General features: G+C 38.4%; 1 protein-coding gene across 3 annotated transcripts in view; it reads left to right on the forward strand.

The window, feature by feature from the left end:
• TNKS2 (tankyrase 2) overlaps positions 1–13,504 on the forward strand; it is a 66,656-nt gene extending 53,152 nt beyond the window's left edge. For 2 of the 3 annotated variants that reach the window (XM_015061925.3, XM_027062615.2), the window contains 6 exons: positions 1,700–1,797; positions 3,557–3,631; positions 5,379–5,484; positions 7,105–7,291; positions 10,151–10,307; positions 11,147–13,504. In XM_015061925.3, coding sequence (XP_014917411.2) covers positions 1,700–1,797; positions 3,557–3,631; positions 5,379–5,484; positions 7,105–7,291; positions 10,151–10,307; positions 11,147–11,209 — 686 coding nt within the window. In that variant the 3' untranslated portion in view covers positions 11,210–13,504. The remainder of the gene's footprint in view (positions 1–1,699; positions 1,798–3,556; positions 3,632–5,378; positions 5,485–7,104; positions 7,292–10,150; positions 10,308–11,146) is intronic. The other variant, XM_053207786.1, reaches the window with a different exon arrangement.
• Positions 13,505–21,776: the final 8,272 nt, after the last annotated feature.

A 21,776-nucleotide genomic window follows, 5' to 3' on the forward strand; every position in this document is an offset into this window, starting at 1 on the left:
TACATACAGCTGCAATCGCAGAGGATCATTCACTCCCACGTGGAGGAGAAATGTCACGACGCAGAATGACTGTGTCTGCTCTAGCACGTCAGGGTCTCTTGCCTACATAAAGTTATCACCTTCCTTGTCTTCATTTGAAGCGAGGATTCTATACCTACATTCTACCTCATTTGCAAAGTGGAACCCGTGGCAGTCTTCTGACAGTCTCTCATTTTGCTGGCTTAGCCTTAGCTCTCATTCAGTGCATCAAGTCAATACATTACTTGTCCTGATCTTTTAGTGTTTATAAGACATCTTGGGGTGGTCCAGAGATGGTTTGGTCAGGCGTGTGTCATGGTCTTTATTCTGGTAAGTCTTTAGTCTCTGAAATATTCTTCTTTGTAAAGTCTCCATACTTCCTGTAGATAATGTACTTCAGACAATGTAATTCACACTACATACCTGATAAGTCTTTATCAGAGTTTAGCATCTGGTGGTGGTCTTGTTATTCAGACCAGACCCAGAACTAGAATAGTGCTCTTAGTCTCTACACTCACACTGCCATGCATTGACCCAGCAGTAATGGATTTGAGCCCTACCTGGAAAAACAGCAGAGCTTTAGAGATCTTGTAGAGACTGAAGGAAAGGTTTGTTACAAATACATGGAAGAAATTAGAAAATTCTGTTTAAAATTCTACTTGAAAAGTTTTTGTGAGAGTAAAGGTACAAAATACATAGTTGTCTTGACCATTGACATTCAGAAAACACAGCATTCATTGCTGAATTAGAGACTGTGAGGGGTTAGAATAAGCATTCAGGGAACGCCTGGGTGGTTCAGTTGGTTAAGCGTCCAACTCTTGGCTTTGGCTCAGGTCATGATCTCCTGGTTTGTGGGTTCAGGCCTCGCATTGGGTTCTGTGCTGACAGTGCAGAGCCTGCTCAGGATTCTCTCTCTCTCTCCCTCCCACCCCCCTCTTGAGCGTGCACACATTCTCTCTCACACAAACTTCTAAGTAAATAAATAAATTGAAAAAATGAAAAATGAAAAACAGACTAAGCATTCAGTAGTCGGTAAACTATGGAGTCTCATTTTAGGATCATTTAAAATTACCTGAAGCTGTATAAATTTCTGTCATAATTCTTCCTCATATTTACAGAAATTAAAGAGACTAAATGCTGAAAGTGCTGAGTAGTTAGTAAAGGAAATAATCTGAAGAAGAAATTTTGTGACAACCTCCTTAAGGATAACGGGTAAAGAATAGAAAGGTTTTTCTGAATTATTCCCACAAAACCCTTACAACTTGTTGTGTCAAAATTAGCAACCTAAATGCAGTGTGGTGTTCTGGTTTGGATCCTAAAACAGAAAAAGAACATTAATGGGAAAATCTAATGAAATCCAAATAAATTCTGTAATTTACTTAACAAGTGTGACCAGTGTTGTACTGTGGCTATATAGAATGGGAACATTGGAGGAGCATGAATATTCCTAATGGTGACATTAGGAAGTTGAGTAAAAGGTACACAGGGACTCTCTACGTGATGTCAGTCTTTCTGAAAATGTAAATTAGTCCAAAATTAAAAGTTTTTAAAAATAGGTAGTAAGCAAGAAAAAAAAGTAGTAAGCATCAGATAACTCAGGTGGCCATTTCGGGTTGATGTTAATTGGAGGGGATGGGGACTTGGCGTAATTTTTTTTTTACCTTCACATTTTATTTACTAGGTCTTAACCCGTACTTAACTCTGAACACCTCTGGAAGTGGAACAATTCTCATAGATCTATCTCCTGATGATAAAGAGTTTCAGTCTGTGGAGGAAGAGGTATGTTCATATACCTTAAATAAATGTTGGTTCAATAGCTGAACTTCCTAGAGGTTTCCAGATCTTGAAAATGTAATAGGATTTTAATTGTCCCTAACTCTTTACCACCTGGATGAATGTTCAAAATCAGAGTTCAAGGTACACTCCCTCAATAAACCTTGAATCCAGTAACTTGGTTCAATACTACAATTAATACTGACACAGAATTCTGTTGGAGAAGAGTTTACTGTCATTTGGGGGGGTGGGGCGGGGGAGATGCAAATATTCCCTCCCTTCATGAAGGCAATTGCAAACCCCAGTATCTCATACAAGACCCAGAATATGTGGATGCTACTTTTCCAGGAAGTTTTTCTTCCAGCTTTCTTTTCACGGAACTCTTGGATCCACTGAAATCTTTGACTAGTGCTTTACAGTTTGAAGAACACGTATCCTGTATGTGTGAGGAACACAGGGATAGAAACTTGAATGAAACTGAGTTCTAATACTCCAGAAAATCCAGCTCTCAATGGAGTACATATTGTGCTTTACTAGGGCAAAATGAATGGGAGCAAATAAATGATTGTTTTATTTTTTTATTTTTTTCTTTTCTTTGAATTTTTTTTTTTTTTTTTTTAATTTACATCCAAATTAGTTAGCATGTAGTGCAACAATGATTTCAGGAGTAGATTCCTTAGTGCCCCTTACCCATTTAGCCCATCCCCCCTCCTACAACCCCTCCAGTAACCTTCCGTTTGTTCTCCATATTTATGAGTCTTCTCTGTTTTGTCCCCCTCCCTGTTTTTATATGATTTTTGTTTCCCTTCCCTTATGTTCATCTGTTTTGTCTCTTAAAGTCCTCATATGAATGAAGTCATATGATATTTGTCTTTCTCTGACTGACTCATTTCACTTAACATAATACCCTCTAGTTCCATCCATGTAGTTGCAAATGGCAAGAATTCATTCTTTTTTATTGCCGAGTAATACTCCATTGTGTATATATACCACATCTTTATCCCTTCATCCAATCAATGGACATTTGGGCTCCTTCCATACTTTGGCTATTATTGATAGTGCTGCTATAAACATTGGGGTTCATGTGTCCCTTTGAAACAGCACACCTGTATCCCTTGGATAAATACCTAGTAGTGCAATTGCTGGGTTGTAGGATAGTTCTATTTTTAGTTTTTTGAGGAACCTCCATACTGTTTTCCAGAATGGCTGCACCAGCTTGCACTCCCAGATTGTTTTATTTTTTAGCATGTGAGGTGGTTAGCTTTGTATGTTTAACTCACCCATGCATCTGCTCCTTTTTCTTCCTTTAGTTTGCATTATATAATTTTCGCCTAAAAGTATTGTTTCCAGATTGACTAGCTAACAGCTATCTCTAGAAAGTAGTACTTGTGAAGTTATAGAAGAACTCTCATATAAACAAGAAAAATATTAAAATCTCATTTTGTATTCTCAAAAACAGAATCATAGGCGTCAAGAACCATTTTCCCCAAATCAAAAAAAGCAAAAGTAGGGGGTGCCTGGGTGGCTCAGTCAGTGGAGCATCCGACTTCGGTTCAGGTCATGATCTCACAGTTCCTGAGTTCCTGAGTTTGAGCCCCATATGGGGCTCTGTGCGGACAGCTCAGAGCCTGGAGCCTGCATCAGATTCTGTGTGTCTTTCTCTGCCACTCCCCTGTTTGCTCTCTCTCAAAAATAAACATTAAAACAAATTTTTGAAGGAAAAACAAAAGTTAATACACATATATTTGACATATTTTTCCATCAGATGCAGAGTACAGTCCGAGAGCACAGAGATGGAGGTCATGCAGGTGGAATCTTCAACAGATACAATATTCTCAAGGTAATAAGTTAGTGAAAATAAAGTTTTCTGAGACCGTAGTTTTCAAAGCCTGAAACAGTAATTAACTTTCATAAGAATATAATCTGTCTAGCCTAGTAAGTCTTTGACATAGCATCAAGGGATATTTGGGGAAAGGGTAGATCCTTAAAGGTTAAGATTCTCAAAATCCCTGTACTGTTTTTCATTTTTTCTTTCTTTCTTTCTTTCTTCCTTTTTTTGGGCTGTTTTCGTAACAAATAATTCAGCATTTGTTGAATTATCTTGAGATCATGATAAATCCATTAGGTTTAGGACCTTAAATATATAAATTATTCAAGTACTCTTTTGTAGCAAAGCTGAATTTTCTTTGTGGCTCAAGAAAGGACTCCATCTTTATACTTATTTGTCCTGTGACTACTCCGTGTGTCCATGAGTCCCCCATCTATACAACTTTTTTATAATTTTAATAGTACTCCCTCTGTACCTTCATCTTTTCCAAAAATAGTCTGAGGTTTTAAGTCATTCAAAGGAGAGTCCTGTCTTTTCTTGATACCAGGTACTCTTCTCAGGGCCTTTTCCAACTTTGCTGTGTTTTTCTTGAACTACAGCAAACAAAAATGCACGCTCTACTTGAGATGAATAAATCTTTTTATTAACTACATTGATATATTCTTAATAATTATGAAATAAGACAAAATGTGTCAAGTATCTTTTTAATACCTAAATTTTAAACTCAAAAGTGAACAGTATCAAATATTTCAGCTGTTTTATATTATTGTCATATATATACTATTATAAGTGTTATATTCGATGTCGTATTTTAGAGTTAGTGAATACTAAAACTATAGGAGATTGCTTTGTTCATCCTATTAGATGATTTAAGGTAAAGAAATCCTGGGAGCTCCTATTTATTAATTTATATCATAGTGTGACAAGAGTGACATCTTGATATTTCCATTCATGAACATATGTAATATTTTTAATAAGGCAAATAATCATGCCTTTTATTTTCTTAATATAAGTGAGATCGCTGTGTCAGTTGTGTTCCTTGATTACATCTGTAGCCATATTTGAGTTTTTTTAAGCCAAGACTAAATCCACCAGCTCCCAGATGTGCTCTAGGACCAGCAGGGGGCTGTAACACCTTTAAGCACAGCCAAGAAACAGCTCTAGGGTTGTGAATTTTGATCCTAGAAATACTCCCAGTGAGACCATCCATCTTTAACTCCTCTCAAGACAAAAATTTTAGGAATTGGAGGGATAGGGAAGGGTAGAGAGAGTAGTAGAGGCGTGTCTGTGTGTGTGTGTGTTTTAAGAATGTTTTTTGCTGGGGGTTATTTCAAATATTTTTCATTAAAAGCAGATACAGATGATACTTTGAGCCAAATAAAATAGGATGAGGTGAAAGATAACTGTTCTCTTAATACTTACATACAGAATTCAGTATACCTGATTTGGAGCTGTTTTAGTAATAATTCTAAATTAATGAGAATGGAAGTATTTTAGTTTATGGTATTCTTGACCTTCCCATAAGTCCATATATAGCTTTTTTCCCTTTGAAGTTTTTCATTTCCAAAATGTAGCTATATTTCTATCTTTATGTTTGAGACCAAGTATTTTTAGCTGACTAAAATAAAACATAGTTTATATTTTAGAGAAGTTTTGCCTCTCTTCTGACTATGTGGCCTATTTAGGTTAAGATGAACAAGTAAAGTAGGTAAGTAATTATGACGTAAAGATTTTGATTCCTCTGGTTTCTTTTTTATAGATTCAGAAAGTTTGTAACAAGAAACTATGGGAAAGATACACCCACAGAAGAAAAGAAGTTTCTGAAGAAAACCACAACCATGCAAATGAAAGAATGTTATTTCATGGTAAGATTCCTCAGGGCAGGGGGCAGCGCTGGCAGGCTCAGTAGGTAGAGCATGTGACCCTTGATCTCAGCGTCATGAATTCAAGCCCCAATTTGAGGGTGGAGATTACTTAAAAAATTTTTTAAATGAAATCTTTAAAGAGCTGTTGTCATTGAACTTAGGGAATTTTCTAAGAACTTCTGTTGGATTGAAAGCACTATTTGTCTTGAAATTTCCTGTTTTCTTTTATGCTGCAAATTGACAGGTGTTGATTGGTCTTTGAGATTTATAGCAAAGATGAATGTAAATGTTAATGTAGTGTTTATCAAGTCTTCAAGCACATAGTAACTCCGGTATTTTCTTCATTTGGCCTTGATTGCAGAAAATTTTTAGAGACCTGTAAAGTTCTATGAAACACAACATTTAAATTTTACAGTCCCCTGGAAGAATGGCTATAGCAGACTGAATTGGTGGATAATATCTAAATGGTATTTCTCATTCTAAAACCCTAAAAATCATCATGATGCTCTCTTGTCAAAGAGTGTAATATTCATTTAGGTACTGACTTGATGGTTATAATGAATGATTTTTCTGTTTTATAATAAATGATTTTGGTTTTTCCAAATTAATTGAAATAAGTGATTCTGGTTTTCTGTAGTTCTATATTGGAATTCAGTGTATTTTCCTATTCCTTTATGAACAGGAACACTAATCTTAATGAATCAGTTAACTGTTACATTGGCTTTTCCTAACGCCCACCCCTCACCCTACTCTCTGGCCTGGTTCCCATGACTACCTCCTTTCCTTTGGCTAAGCTCTCCTTGGCACCCATGCACGGAAGGGGGTGAGAATAGTCAGTATGCAGAGAGTGAAGGAACACACATTTGCAGATAGAATCTGGTGTGACAGGATGAAAGGCAGCGAAGTGGAGAGATGAGAAGGAAGTATAAAGAAGAGAATAAACATGAAAAGACCACTTTGGCCACTTGATATCTAGAAAAAGCACACAGACATGGGATGTCACTGTAAGGCTTAATTGCATACAGCCTTGCTATAGGAGATGAATTATGAGACTCTTGGTTCTGGATTTGAGGTCTGGAATTTGGTAACTTTAGCATTTATATTTTAAGTGATCTTTTTTTCTAGTTGAATCTTTATGTGTCGTATTTTTTGGCATTTGATCCACCCCCTTGTTAGAAACGTCAATCAACGTTAGCATTTCTTTTAAAGTAGTTAATTATTGGGGCGCCTGGGTGGCTCAGTGGGTTAAGTGTCCGACTTCGGCTCAGGACATGATCTCACAATTTGTGAGTTCAAGCCCCATGTTGGGCTCTGTGCTGACAGCTCGGAGCCTGCAGCCTGCTTCAGATTCTGTGTCTCCCTCTCTCTCGGCTCCTCCCCGACTCACGCTCTGTCTCTCTCTCTCTCAAAAATGAATAAATGTTAAAAAATTTTAAAAAATAAAATAATGTAGTTATTCTAAAGGAATAAACTAGGTGACAGGTAACTTGTTATCCTTGTTTTTTTAATATTCTTTATATCGGTGGTCAGTATGTATGTTTAGGAATTTAACTTCAATGAAGATTTCATTTTATTCTTCTAAGATAATTTTAAATTCTTATCCATCTACATCTGTTTTAGGATCTCCCTTTGTGAATGCGATTATCCATAAAGGCTTTGATGAAAGGCATGCCTACATAGGTGGCATGTTTGGAGCTGGGATTTATTTTGCTGAAAACTCTTCCAAAAGCAATCAGTATGTATATGGAATTGGAGGAGGTACTGGGTGTCCAGTTCACAAAGACAGATCTTGTTACATTTGCCACAGGTAAGAGATCACTTGTTCTCATTTAGTTTGATAAGAATTTAATAAGAACTAGTTTCATATTTGAGAAATTAGGGGAGCAAGGCATCAGCTTGGACAACTTTAGGACTCCAAGATAGGGATTTTTCAGGTTGCTTTTGGCTCTCTCACCAGTTGTAACAGGAGCCAGTGTTTATTAAATGATCTGTGTGAGCCAAGCACAGTTCAAACCACTTGACCTATTTAACTCATTTAATCATTAGAACACCTAGTGCTTTAAACAATATGAAGCAGAAAATATCATTGGGCATGAGAGATATTATTGTGGCCCTTAAATATTATAGGACTGTGGATTCTTTAAAAATGTGTATTCAAATGCTAAAATGGCATTCCTTTGCCAAGTCTAGTATTTCATAGGAATGCCTGTAGGAGTCTCTCTTCCACTGTGATATGATCCTAATCCTGAATTTGTGATATTACTACTTGAAAAACTTATTATGAAACACATTCCTTTTAAAAAGCACATTATTATCAAATAACTACTTTGCACTTTTTCCCCCCTGTTTTACTCTGGCCTAACTCAGTTGTTAAAATCATTCAAATAACTTGCCCCTAATTAATCCTCATAGGTAAATATAAATTATCTTTTGTCATTTGAAAAATTGAGTAAGGTTAATTACTGAAATTCACTCAACAGTTAGGGTACTGCTTATACAGATCTGAAGCAATCTTCATCAGATACTAGCAAGCAGGAGAATCACGTAAAGAGCTCGCTAAAACACAGATTCCTGAGCCCTACCTGCTGAGTTGCTGACTTAGTAGGCCTGAGAGGAGGCCCTAGAATATGAATTTCTACCAAGTTGTCAGGTGATGCTAATGTTTCTGATCACTGATCTTGGAAGAAAACCCTAGAGCAGTAGCTCTCAGCCTTGGTGACACATTGGAATCACCTGGGCAGCTTTAAAAACTGATGCATGTGTCCCACCCTCAGAGGTTCTCATATAATTGGTCTGGCATTAGGATTTGTAAAGGCTTCCCAGCTGATTTTGAAAGGTTGCCGAGGTAAAGAACTCTGGTCCTGGGGAGAAACAAGATTTGTTTTTGTATTACTCTTGTTTTCCCCCTAAGTTTAGACTTGTGTAGGTGCCTGAAGTCAGCCCTTTTGGATATGAACTCCCATCCACTTCTGTTTTAGATCATAAATTGGACAGTTTAGAAAGCTTGTAATCTCTTGAGATTCTGTAAATTCAACTCTGCTGTCATATTATCTGGAGGTAAAATAGTTCAGATTATAATAATGTTCTAGTACCACCTCTCATTACTTTTTAGAACAGAGTGGTTGGCTGTCTGGAAATAAGTTTATTAAAATTTTTAGGGGCACCTGGGTGGCTCAGTCAGTTAAGCATCCGACTTCAGCTCAAGTCATTATCTCACAGTTCGTGGGTTTGAGCCCCACATCAGGCTCTGCTGACAGCTCAGAGCCTGGAGCCTGCTTCAGAGTCTGTGTGTCTCCCTCCCTCCCTCCCCCCCCCTCTCAAAAATAAATAAACATTAAAGAAAAAATTTGGGGGGTGCCTGGGTGGCTCAGTTGGTTGGGTGTCCGACTTTGGCTCAGGTCATGATCTCATGGTTCATGGGTTCGAGCCCCGTGTCGGGCTCTGTGCTGACAGCTCAGAGCCTGGAGCCTGCTTTGGATTCTGTGTCTCCCTCTCTCTGCCCCTCTCCTGCTCATGCTCACTCTCTCTCAAAAATAGATAAACATTAAAAAGACCTTTGTCTTTGGATTATCACAGGGCTGATTGGGACTATAATACAAATTGATTAGCAATGCTAAAGTTTCCAACAGGCTTATTTAGAATAAAAAGTATAGATAGCCTCTCTTTGGAGAATAGAATTAACTCATTCACCAAAATCTCTTTCTGTCCTTGGAAGAGAAGAAAAGCCATGAAGTAATAAAAAAGGCTTATTGGAAATAAGGCAAGTCAATCATATATATGCCTGGGGATTGGGAGAGTAATCCACTTAAACTTCTGGTAAGCGAAGACCTATTTGAGGAACTAACATTGCAGCCGAAACCTAAAAAAAACAAGTGTTAGCCAGTTTGAAGAGTGGTAGAATAGATACCATTCTCTATAGTAAAGGAAACTGTGTATGATGGTCAGTAGGTAAGAGAGTTGGTTTGTGTGAAGAAAGAAAATTAATGCTCCTGGTACACAACACAAGGTAAGATTAGAGAATTTGGAGCCGTTGTAAGGAATTTGGATTTTCTTCCAAGGATACTGAGTAACCTCTACAAGGTTTTAAGCAGAAAAGTGATGTGATTTGATTAATGTTTTATGTGTTGGATTTTTTTTTTTTCCCTAAATAACTTGTTGCTTGGATGGAAAATAGTTTAGGAATTAGAGTAGAAATAGAGTAGTTCAGAGGCCATTGTTCCCAATCCAACTGAAAATTCTGGTGATTTGAATTTAATGGTAGCCATAGAATTAAGAGAAAGAGTTTCAGATATAATTTGAAGGTGGAATCAACTAGACTTAGTTGGATAAATGTCCAGCTTTGCAAGCTACTTCATGGGGGTTCCTTAAGTTTGCTTCTCCTTCTCACTTGGGCTGTGGTTTGTGCTTTTGCTAGGATACAAACAAGTGGAGTCTCCGTCTCTATAAGGTCATTCCATTCTCAGTTGTTATAGTTAAAATAAGGATTAATTAAAGTGACAGATTCATTAATGAGAGTAGAAGACATTCTCACAAAGTTCTTTTAAGGGTGAAATGACAAAACAACTTGTGTTTATGTGTAAATACATTAAAAAGCTTATGCAGTCTACACAGACAATGTCTTCTACTGCCTTGTCTTCAGAGAGATCTTTTCCCTTCCATGTTATAGGCAGCTGCTCTTTTGCCGGGTAACCCTGGGAAAGTCTTTCCTGCAGTTCAGTGCAATGAAAATGGCACATTCTCCTCCAGGACATCACTCAGTCACTGGTCGACCCAGTGTAAATGGACTAGCTTTAGCTGAATATGTTATTTACAGAGGAGAACAGGTAAATTCAGTTTTATTTGCTCATCTTCAGAAAGTATTTAGAGCCATACTTTAACCTTTTCTTACTAATCTCTTAAACTGACACGGCATATTGCCCTGAGAACTGGGTTGTTGTTGTTTTTTTTTTAACTTTTATTTGGAAATAATTTCTCATTTACAGAAGAGTTGCAAAAATAATCAAGAAGTCCCTTATTTTCCCATTGTCAACATTTTATCTTTCTCTCCCGCGTGTGTGTGAATACAGTTTTGTTTTTCCTGAACTGCTTGAGGGGAAGTTGTAGGCTTGTTGCTTTACCCTTACGTACTTTAGTGTGTATTTCCCCAAAACAAGGACATTGTCTTAAAATTATCAAAATCGGGAAAATACCATTGTTACAATATTCTATCTAACTTACAGACTTTATTCAGATTTTGCCAACTACAGTGGATCTTTTTTCTGTTTCTTACCTTCTGTAAAATATAGTTAATCAGAATCCTGTATTTAGTAGTTAACCTATCTGTGGCAAAGAAGCAAACAATTCCCTCTTGCTCTTAGTGACACAGATCCAGTCAAAAGCATCTCTAGATGCTTGTGTTCTAGAGCAGTGTTCTTAACTGAGGAAATGTAGCAGAATCACCTCAGTTATTAAAAACAAACACATACTTAGTATTCATCCTAGACCTTCTGATTCAGAACCTAAGTGATTGGAATCAAGGTAAGGATGTTTTGAGAAAATGTCCTTAGATGATTCTGCTCCACAGTACTAATTTAGAACCTCTTTTCTAAAGTTTGGAAATCCTTATAGTAAAATGTTTAAAACAGTTTGTTTACCAGTGTTTAAATTGATCTTTCTCTTCCAGGCTTATCCTGAATATTTAATTACTTACCAGATTGTGAGGCCCGAAGGTATGGTTGATGGATAAATAGTTGTTTTAGGAAACTAAATCCGCTGAACCTAAAGTCATCTAAGCAGCTGGTGGCCTATTAAGTTTTACTCCTTTGCTGAGAAGTATCATCTTGTCCACAAGCCTGTGGCCAAAGGATAAAAAAATGTGAAAGAAGTTTAACATTCTGACTTGATAAAGCTTTAATAATGTACAGTGTTTTCTAAGTATTTCCTGTTTTTCAGCACTTTAACAGATGCCATTCCAGGTTAAACTGGGTTTGTCTGTACTAAATTATAAACAAAGTTAACTTGAATCTTTTATATGTTATGCATTGATTCTAACAGAAAGTGTAATCCCCTCAACAGAACTCATTTTACTAATACAGTACTGTGTTCTTTAAAACACAGCATTTACACTGAATACAATTTCATTTGTAAAACTGTAAATAAGAGCTTTTGTACTAGCCCAATATTTATTTACATTGCTTTGTAATATAAATCTGTTTTAGAACTGCAGCGGTTTACAAATTGTTTTTCATATGTACTGCCCATCTGTACTTCATCGTGCATCATCATGATTGAGTGATCTTTACATTTGATTCCAGAGGCTATGTTGAACTATTATTAGCAAAGACTTTGTCAGTTAGGAAAGATTGATATATCAGATTTAATTTGCTGATGGAAGCATTTATCTCTCATTAGAAATCTTTCCCATTTTAAAACTTACTTCATAAATACTCTGGGGATTTAATTTCTGGTACCTTTGTATGTATAAGACACATTCCAAAGAGCTCTAATTATGAACGTCCTGATAATTAAAGACACTTCTTTACTGGCTTCAAACTCCTAGGTTTCACATTGGAAAATTCTGTCATTTCATTTTGTAAAAATTAGAGCAAGTGCTTCTGTGTTTTAGAGGCTAAATCCTGCCAGTGAAAATTATGGTGTTCTTTTCATGGAGTGTAAATAGGAAGTTACATTTCAGAGGTAGGAACGGTAATTCTGACTAATTTTCCAATGTATTCTAATTACCCGAAATCTAAAGTGGGGGGATGGAAGGGGAAGCGAATGAGAGTGGGTCGTTTTTTATCCTAAGTAACTTTTTCTTGTTTTTTCTCCTTGGCCTTACTGTTAGAGCCGATCTTTACACCATAGGTAAACTGAACCCAGAACCATGAAATATAGGTGTCCCAGTTCTCTCCAGGTCGCCTGAATGGGCAGGTGCTGTGAGCCATTGCTTCCTGGTCCTCGGTTGCCTCATCATGACACTAACAGTCAGTTGGAAATACACTTTGTGTGTGCACCACATGGTGACCAGGCTTGTTTGGCAGCTGTGGAGGGGAATGCTATCCCATAAAATGCCATTCCTGTTTTCTAATGTAAAACTGTCTTTTCCATGAAATAGGCGAAAGCATCTTGGTACAGAGACATGAATTATAGCTTGTCAGTCTAGTCGTTGACTCTAGCACCCTCAGAAAGCAAGGCAAGATTTTTACCGACTTACGTCTCTGTAAGTGGGAATGTTCCTCTTCAGTCTCTGTGCCAGTTCACTTTTGTTTTACATTTTATTCCGTCTCTAAATTATCTGGCCCTTTGCATTAACTTGTACATAAAGTGCTAGAAAATCATGTTTCTTGTCCTAAGTGAGAGTTAATCAGAGTAAATGCATATCTGGAGTTGTTTCTATGATGTAAATTGTGATCATTATTTAAGAGGTCAGTTCCTGGCAGCTCTCTAATAATTGCAGTTATGATCCTAAAATAATTTCTTGGAACACAAATGGAGTATGCCAAATTTTATATAATTTTTCAGATTCTGGAAGCTTCCAGATTTTATAATTAGAAGCTAATGAGATGAGTTAATGGAATTTATATTTACCTACCTTATCTCTCAGCATTGAGCCCGTTACTCACCCTGTAGGTGAATCTGGAATTACTTTTCATGGAAAATCATCGAGATCTATGAGTTTATGATATTGCAGCCTGTATTGTTTCATCTAATCCATTGCTTAATTAGTGTGTTATTTTTCTATGAATGATTATATTGTGGTTAATATGTTAGCATGGCAATATTTTCAAATAGCTTTTGGTTTGTTGACAGTTTGAGGGATTTTGGGGGGTGGTTGGGGGGATTTTTTTTTTGGAGTTTTTGCATGAAATATCTTACTTTATAATGATGGAATTGCTTTTTCTTTTGTCTTGTGATTTTTTTGGGGGGGAGTGAGAATTAACTTTTTGTGTGGGTAGTACTATTATATCCATCTTGGGTGTCTTATTTGTACTGTATCACATTCCATACCTTCATTTAATTCTTAATAAAGTGTTCATTTGTTTTTCTGGGTAGCATGGTAATTACTGGAATAGTATAAATGTTTTGAATGGTCTTGAGAAAATGGATTAAGATCGCAATAAACCACAATTGCAGGAAAACAATGCAATTCTGAGTCTAACAGTGATAGAATGCAGTTTAAAATTTGAAATATTGAGTTTTGTGACCATAATCTCTCAGATGCTTTGATATGTGATGCTTTTAGACATATACTCCATCCAATACAACTTTCAACAAACCTTAAAGGTCATTCCCAGGAAATCTATCTTCTTCTAAAGAGGAATATATATCTACATTTTTTTTTTTTTAAGTAAGCTACTGTAGGCCCAACGTGGGGGTTGTACTCACAACCCTAAGATCAAGAGTTGCATGCTGTGCTCACAGAGCCAGCCAGGTGCCCCTAAAAACAATTTTTATAAGTTTTAAAATCTTAAAGTTAGTGGTATTTATTACTCTTAAAGTATAGGGACATCTGGGTGGTTCAGTCCATTAAGCGTCTGACCTCAGCTCAGGTCATGATTTCATGGTTCATGAGTTCGAGCCCCACATCAGGCTCTCTGCCGCCAGCATAGAGCCTGCTTTGGATCCTCTGTCTCCCTCTCTCTCTGCCCTTTCCCTGCCTGCACACGCACTCTCTTTCTCTCTCTCTCAAAAATATTAAAACATTTAAAAAAATTATAGTAATGTATGTATTTTAGATTACAGTATAAGTGTTCACGTGTGTGTGTGTGATCAATTCTTTGCTTTCCATAATAATAGAATAATGGTGCAAATAACCTATGAGTCATTTGGCTTTGGAAGATTTTTCAGCAGCTTAGTCTTACACCTTTAGTTAGGACAATATGTTTGCTTGCTAGTTCCTAAGTATCCTACTGTATGATACGATCCAGTTCTTTTCATGGTGGTGAGGAAAGAAAACATGTAAATAAATTCCCATAAGCTTTTGTAATTAGTATTCCTGACTGGCCCTTTACCTTTTGTTCTCTCTGTTAGAGAACAAAAGTGACGAAGAAAGCAAGTAGGAATACTGATTCTTCACCAGGAGAACGGTCAGACTCTTTTTTTCTTTCCCCAGTTCGGTTTAGTTTTTAATATTTGACTTGCTTTATGGATTATCAAACTTCTAAAACCGTGCACTGGAGGCATCCTGGCTTCGGGTGCAGAGTGGAGGTGTCTCAGAGACCCAGGTTGCTTGTACTCGAGCTCCCCACCCATCCTCTGCCTCCCCTTCTTCCTTTGGAGGGCAGGAGACCTGTCATATTCTCATAAAGTTAGACTATAATGTGGCCTTTTCACTGTCTGCTCAATCTCCTCCCCGCCCCTCCTTTTCATGCTTACTAGCTTAGGCAGACAGTGACCTAAAATACTTAATTAACCCCTTTTCGGTGGTTCTTGCTCCTCACCAGCCACCACTGTCAGAACTGTCTTCCTAGTTCATCATCCACCCACAGTTGCCCTCCCCGTCACACAGAGGCACAGAGCCCCCCACATGGTCTGCCGGTAGAGCAGTGCCACAGAGAAGTGGAGAGAACTACAAGATAAATCAGGAAAATACCCACATAAAAGAAAGAGATGAGAAATAGAAGAGGGCCGAGAGAGATGGAGTAGAGAAGATCCAACTTAAAAGAATATAGGAGGGAAGAGATTTGAAGATTTTTGTGCAGTTTATTAAAGACATAAAGTTGAAGCATGACATACCAGGAGAGCACATGAAAACAAATCTACTTCTAGACATGTAGTGGAATCACGAAAGGCGAGAAAAGTCAGGGACACCTGGGTGGCTCGGTGGGTTGGGTGTCCGACTTCAGCTCAAGTCACGATCTCACAGTTCATGGGTTCAAGCCCCACATCGGGCTCTGTGCTGACAGCTCAGCCTGGAGCCTGCTTTGGATTCTGTCTCTCTCTTCTCTCTCTCAAAAATAAACATAAAAAAAAATTTTTTAATGTTTAAAAAAAAAGAGAAATATAAAAGCAACCAAAGAGAAAAGACATTACCTGCAAAGGAATAATGACATCAACAGCAGGCTTTTCAGTGACAGCAATATAGGCCAGGGGACAATAAAATAAGCGCTGAGGGGGAAAAAATGTGTTAGCTATGAATTCTACACATAAAGGAGTATTTAAAAGGGAGGATATGGGGCGCCTGGGTGGCTCAGTCAGTTAAGACTCTTGGTTTTGGCTCAGATCATGATCTCATGGTTTCGTGAGATCAAGCCCCTCATAGGGCTCTGTGCTGACAGCATGGAGCCTGCTTGGGATCCGATCCCTCCCCCATGTGTGCCATCTCTGTTTCTCTCAAAATTAAATAAAAACTTCTAAAAAACTAACAGGGGCGCCTGGGTGGCTCAAGTTGGTTGGGCGTCCGACTTCAGCTCAGGTCATGATCTCACAGTTCATGGGTTCAAGCCCTGCATCAGGCTCTGTGCTGGCAGCTCAGAGCCTGGAGCCTGTTTCAGATTCTGTGTCTCCCTCTCTCTGTGCCCCCCCCCACACACACACACTCTCTTCCTCTAAAAAATAAACATTAAAAAAGAAATTAAAATGAGCTGCAGGAGGAAGAGTAGACATTTAAAGGGGGGGGGGCAGGGAGGATAAAAACACATTTTCAGGTTTTGCTGAAAGAACTCATAGGTTCGTTTTTTAGGGAAAAAGGCAATTGAGTCCAGAAGGAAGGAGTTAAATGCGAGAAGCAGAGTGAACAAAGAAATTGGTAGGGCCGCCTGGGTGGTTCAGTTGGTTGAGCCTCTGACTTCAGCTCAGGTCATGATCTCACAGTTTGGGTTTGAGCCCCACGTCCAGCTCTGTGCTGACAGCTCAGAGCCTGGAGCCTGCTTTGGATTCCGTATCTCTCTGTGTCCCCCCACTGCTCTATCTCTCAAAAATAGACATTTAAAAAATAAACATTGGGGGAAAAAATTGGTAAACAGACTGAAATACTCATGTAAAAACAGACTGTTTTATTAACTGATAGAAAATAATCTTCAAGAAATAACAAATGAAAAACAAAAGAGGTTGACCAGTATGTATGATTTCCTGTTTTTTACTGCTATTTCTATAAAAGGAAAAAATACAGTATACATTTGATTCTTTATGCGTAAAATGCCTCCAGGATACACATAAATTTGGGAGGACACCAAAGGTGTTAAAGACTTCACTATATATCTGTTTAAAATAAGTGTTGTCTATAAAAATACTACAGAAGTAAAGAATAGATTCGAGGTTTTAAAAACAAGGAATTAGGGGCATTTGGGTGGCTCAGTCGGTTCGGCGTCAAACTTCAGCTCACACCATGATCTCACGGTCCATAAGTTTGAGCCCTGCGTCGGGCTCTGTGCTGCCAGCTCAGAGCCTGGAGCCTGTTCCAGATTCAGTGTCTCCCTCTCTCTGCCCCTCGCCCCCTCACGCTCTGTCTCTGTCTCTCTCAAAAATAAATAAACACTAAAAAACAAAAACAAGGTGGAATTTAAAGTACTACTTGACAATGATATAGGAAGATAAGAGAAACCTTAAAATGTTGATGAACTTCAGTGTGCATATTACATTTTTAAGGATAATCAGAGTGGAAATAGAATTGTAAAGGTGAAAAAAGGGTAGAAAAAATTGAATACTCCAGTAGAAATGGAAATAACAGGCAACGCATGTCCTTTTTGTCCCCAGAGGTGTAAAAGAATCCAGGATCGGTAGGAAATACCTATAAAGGGCTAAGAATAGGCTAGACATGCCTGAAGGGGGTTGGGGGAGAGGGCCAGAGATGGAAAATAGAATTAATGCTCTAGCAACTAAGTGTGATATTGGTGCAGGGATAGGCTCATTTGACCAATTGAATGGAGTATATATAGGATTTTTATACATACCAGAGATAGCATGACAGCATTATAATGCAGAAAGAAGGGCCTTTTCAACAAATTGTTACGGACAACCATATGAAAAAACACATGTATTTGGATGCATAAACAAAAATTCTAAATGTATTTTCTATAGGGCTTCTGTAGGAAAAGTAAAGTATGTTAAATGTTGAGAAGAAACTCTGGAAGACTTTCTGATTTGGAGACAAAAGAGAACTTTTAACTGAGCTTTAATGAATGCTAGCCCTAAAAGAAAAGATTGATAAAATCATATTAAAATTAAGAACATCTGTTCATTTAATAACCTCTGTGAAGAAAGTAAAAAGGCAAGTCACAAAGTGGGAGAAAATATGTGCAGCACATGTAAAGGGCAGTGAAACTCAGACTGTATTAAAAACTGCATATATAAATCAATATATATTTAAATCAATTTTCTATATAAGCCAAAAGCCAGCCTCCTGCTTATGAGAGAAACAAAAGTCAAGAATCAGATGAGGGCTGTCCATCATCGCTATTTAGCACTCTTCTGGAAAATGATAAAGGGGACAGTCAAGCTCTTTTTACTTACAGTTGATACACTGAAAAACTCAAGATCACCTGAAAAACTGCTAGAATAAGAAAATTCAATAAGAGTAGGTACAAAATTAATAAGCAGTAAGTAGAGGCCTTCCTATTTATACACAAAAAGCAGTTTTAAGATGAAATGGAAGGACGATCCCATTTATTATATATATATATATGTAAAACATATTTAATGCTACTTAGAGACAAAATACGTTGGCACAAATAGAGTACCATATGCTGTTCTCGGACGGAAAGATTCACTATTCCAAAGATTTCGTTTCTCCCTTAATTAACATGTAAGTTTCCCATGACCTAATAACATATCAAACCTTTTCTTTTTTAATGAAATAAACTGACAGTTTCAGGTGTACGGCACAGCGATTCCACAAGTCTGCTTCGCCGTGTGCGCCACCAGCGTGGCCGCCATGTGTCACCATACGGTACAACTGCATGGTGGACCTTTAATCCTGCTGACTTACTCATTCCGTAACTGGAAGCCTGTGTCTCCCACCCTCCTTCACCCATTTCGCCCATCCCCCACCTCCTCCCGCAACCACCAGTTTGTCCTCTATTAATGAATGGTCTGTTTCTGCTTCTGGTTTGTTTATTCACTTGCTTTGTAGATTTCACATATAAGTGAAATCATCTGGTTTTTGTCTCTGTCTACAGGTCAACCTTATTGAGGGAAGGAGTAGAAACCCATACAAATTGATTCTAAAGCTCCCATGGAAAAATGAATGTACAAGGATTCTTACTAAATATTTAAGGAAAGAGTGAAGGGCTACTAGCCGTATCACATCTTAAGAATGTTCTTAAACTATTATTAAAACAGTAATCCTGACACATAGGATAATCACAGTGGAATGGAAGAGAGCCCAGAAGGCTCAAATCCACTGTATGTGATGAAGGTAGTGTATTATGAAATTGTGGGAAAGGTAATGGTCTTGCAACAACTGAGGAGCCATCTGGAAAAAACAAAGTTGGACCCAAGCCTTACTTACGTCAGAATATTTCAGGTGAGTCAAATGTGGGATGGTAGAAATGAAACTGCAGAGTTACAAGAGAAACACAATATTGCTAATCTAGGTGTAGGGAAGATCTTTCTGATGTAACACAAAACCCAGAAGCTATGAACGAGAGGATTGATAAATCCAGCTTCAGAAAAATGTTACGTCTGCAAACAAAAAGATAAATGCCAAACTGACAAATATTTGCAGTGTGCACAGTAGACAAGGAATCGGTTCTCTTTTACATAAAAAGCTCCTGAAAATCAAGAAGCAAACCAATAACCCAACAGAAAACGAATATACAGAAAAGGCAAGGATAATGCCATTTAAGGGAGAGAAATTCAGCTTACTCATACACTACAACACCACCCCTATTAGCAAAGATCAAGGAGTGATACTCAAATTAATAAACACCCTGAACACTTGTCAATCAGGACAGATTCAAGACTCCCTCTTCTGCCTGGCGCCAGTCCTTTAGATGGTGGCTTGTGGGAGGGAGCAGGGGGAAGGGAGCTGCCGAGCTACCCGAGAGAACGGATCGTTTAGGGGGCTTGGGACAGAGCTTGTTGCCAGTGGGTATGGAAGTATGATGGCACCTAACCAGTACAACCCCACTGGTGCAGCACAGCTACCTATCAGACCTGGTGGAGAGTACCTCTCTTGCATTGTTGAGAAACAACCTCAGAAAACAGTGTTTGCCCAAATTGTAAATGGACATACCCTTCCGTGAGAGGACCCATGGTAAGGAAATACATCGCAGCCTTATTTGAAATGACAGAGTCGTAAGTAACACATGTATCAGTAGGGAACTGGTTAAGTAAATTACAGTGCATGCATACACCAGAAAGTCTGCAGTCATGAAAAGAATGGGTCAGTCCTGTGTGTACTGATGAAGGCAAATTATTGAGGAAGGGAGTGGGGAGGGAAGCAAGATTCAGAGCAGTGTGCATGGTAACTTACCATTGTAAAAAAAAAATAGAGGAGAAATATCAACATGCAGACTTGTTTGTCCACAGGCTCTCTCTCAGGAGTTGGGGGGAATAAATGGCAAATACATGGTAACAGTAATCTGAGAGATCTGGGTGGCAGGGTACCTACAGACGGAAATGAAAGCTAATTTTCCATGCTGTATTCGTTGGACTTAGAATTTTGTACTACAGGGGCTCATTTAAACATAATTTGTTTAGGGCCGCCTGACTGGCTCAGTCGGTAGAGCATGAGACTCTTGATCTTGGCGTTCTGAGCTCAAGCCCCATGTTGGATGTAGAGATTACTTAAAAATAATATCATAAAAATAAAGATATAGGTAGTATTTGTTTAAAGATGAGGCTTAAGTTAGGTAATATCGAAGGGTTCTTTTAAGCTCCAAGTATGTTAAAGTGTGACCAAGACGAACTGAGAAGTCGCCCAAACCTGCTTCATCTGCCATCTGCCTCTTCCTGGTTCATAGCCTCCATTCTTCCCGTTGTTCAAAACAGGAACCCTGGGTCTTCATGTTTCCCTCACAGCCCGAGTCATCCCATTTAGATTCCCTGCTTTCACCCTTGTCCACCACCCCCGTTGCACATCCCATAGTCTGTTTTCTTCCTTTCTTTTTCTCTCTTTCTCTCTTTCTTTCTTTCTTTTTCTTTCTTTCTTCCTTTATTTCTTTCTCTTTTCTTTCTTTTTCTTTATTCTTTCTTTTTTTCTCTCTTTTTCTTCTTCCCTTCTTCCTTTCTTTCTTTTTATTAAACTCTAGTCTATTTTCAACTCAGGAACCAGAGTAATCCTGTTGAAGCATAAGTCAAACCATGTCATGCCTCTTGTTCTAAATTCTGCAGTGACGCCCCACATCACTTAAAAAGATGATGTCCTGGGGCACCTGTCTGGCTCAGTCAGTGGAGCATGTGACTCTTGAGGCTGTGAGTTCAAGCCACACATTGGGTGTAGAGATTACTTAAAAATAAATCTTAAAAAAAAGGGAGGGGGGTGAAGTCCTTTAAATGCACAGCTTGACATATATGACCTGCCTCTGCCACCCCTGTGTCACCATGTCCCACTCTACCCCCTGGCCATGTCAGCCTCTGAACAGGCTGACATGCTTCTCTCTCTGAACATGCTTCCCCCAGCCCTGGCCTTTGCAGGTGCTATTTCTGCTGCCCAGAATGCCCAGCATTCCCCGTGACTCACTCCCCTGCTTCCTTCCTTATTGTTCAAATGTCACCTTCTCAGGGAAGCCTTCCGCAACCACCTTATTTTAAATGTATTGCAACCTCCCTCTTCCCCAACTCGCTCCAATCCTCCTTACCCTGCTCTGTTTTTCCAATTAAACAGTCTATAAATTCAACATAGTGTATTTATTATATTTATTGCCCATCTCCCCCACTGAAAGAGAAGCTTCACAAGGATGGATTGCAGTGATGTAGCCCAATGCCTAGAACAGTGACTGACACAGACAATAAACATGTGGTTAATGAGTGGTCTCGTATGTTCTTCACTCGATTCTTTTAAAGTCTACTTACCATCATATAGCTAACAGTGGCATTGCCAGTAGTAACAATTGTAACAACATGGTTATTTATCAAATCCACTTCCAGCAATAATGATAATATCAATTGTCATAATTATGTATCCAATTCACTGTAGCAATAATATAATATCAATAATTATTTTTAAAGTTCACCACCAGGAACGTAATAGCAGTAATCCCAGTTACCATGTATTAAATCCTTACCCCACGAGCCAGATAATCCCACACAGATTATCTTTCAGATAAGGGAACTAGAGCCCAGAGCCAAAGCTGATACATCTTTTCAGATTCCCCTCCCTCTGTGTTCCTCGACCTTGTAAGCGCCCTTGGCAAGCTGTATGGAGTCTTTCC

This window comes from Acinonyx jubatus, chromosome D2 (assembly GCF_027475565.1).
Source record: "Acinonyx jubatus isolate Ajub_Pintada_27869175 chromosome D2, VMU_Ajub_asm_v1.0, whole genome shotgun sequence".
NCBI classification, from domain to species: domain Eukaryota; kingdom Metazoa; phylum Chordata; class Mammalia; order Carnivora; family Felidae; genus Acinonyx; species Acinonyx jubatus.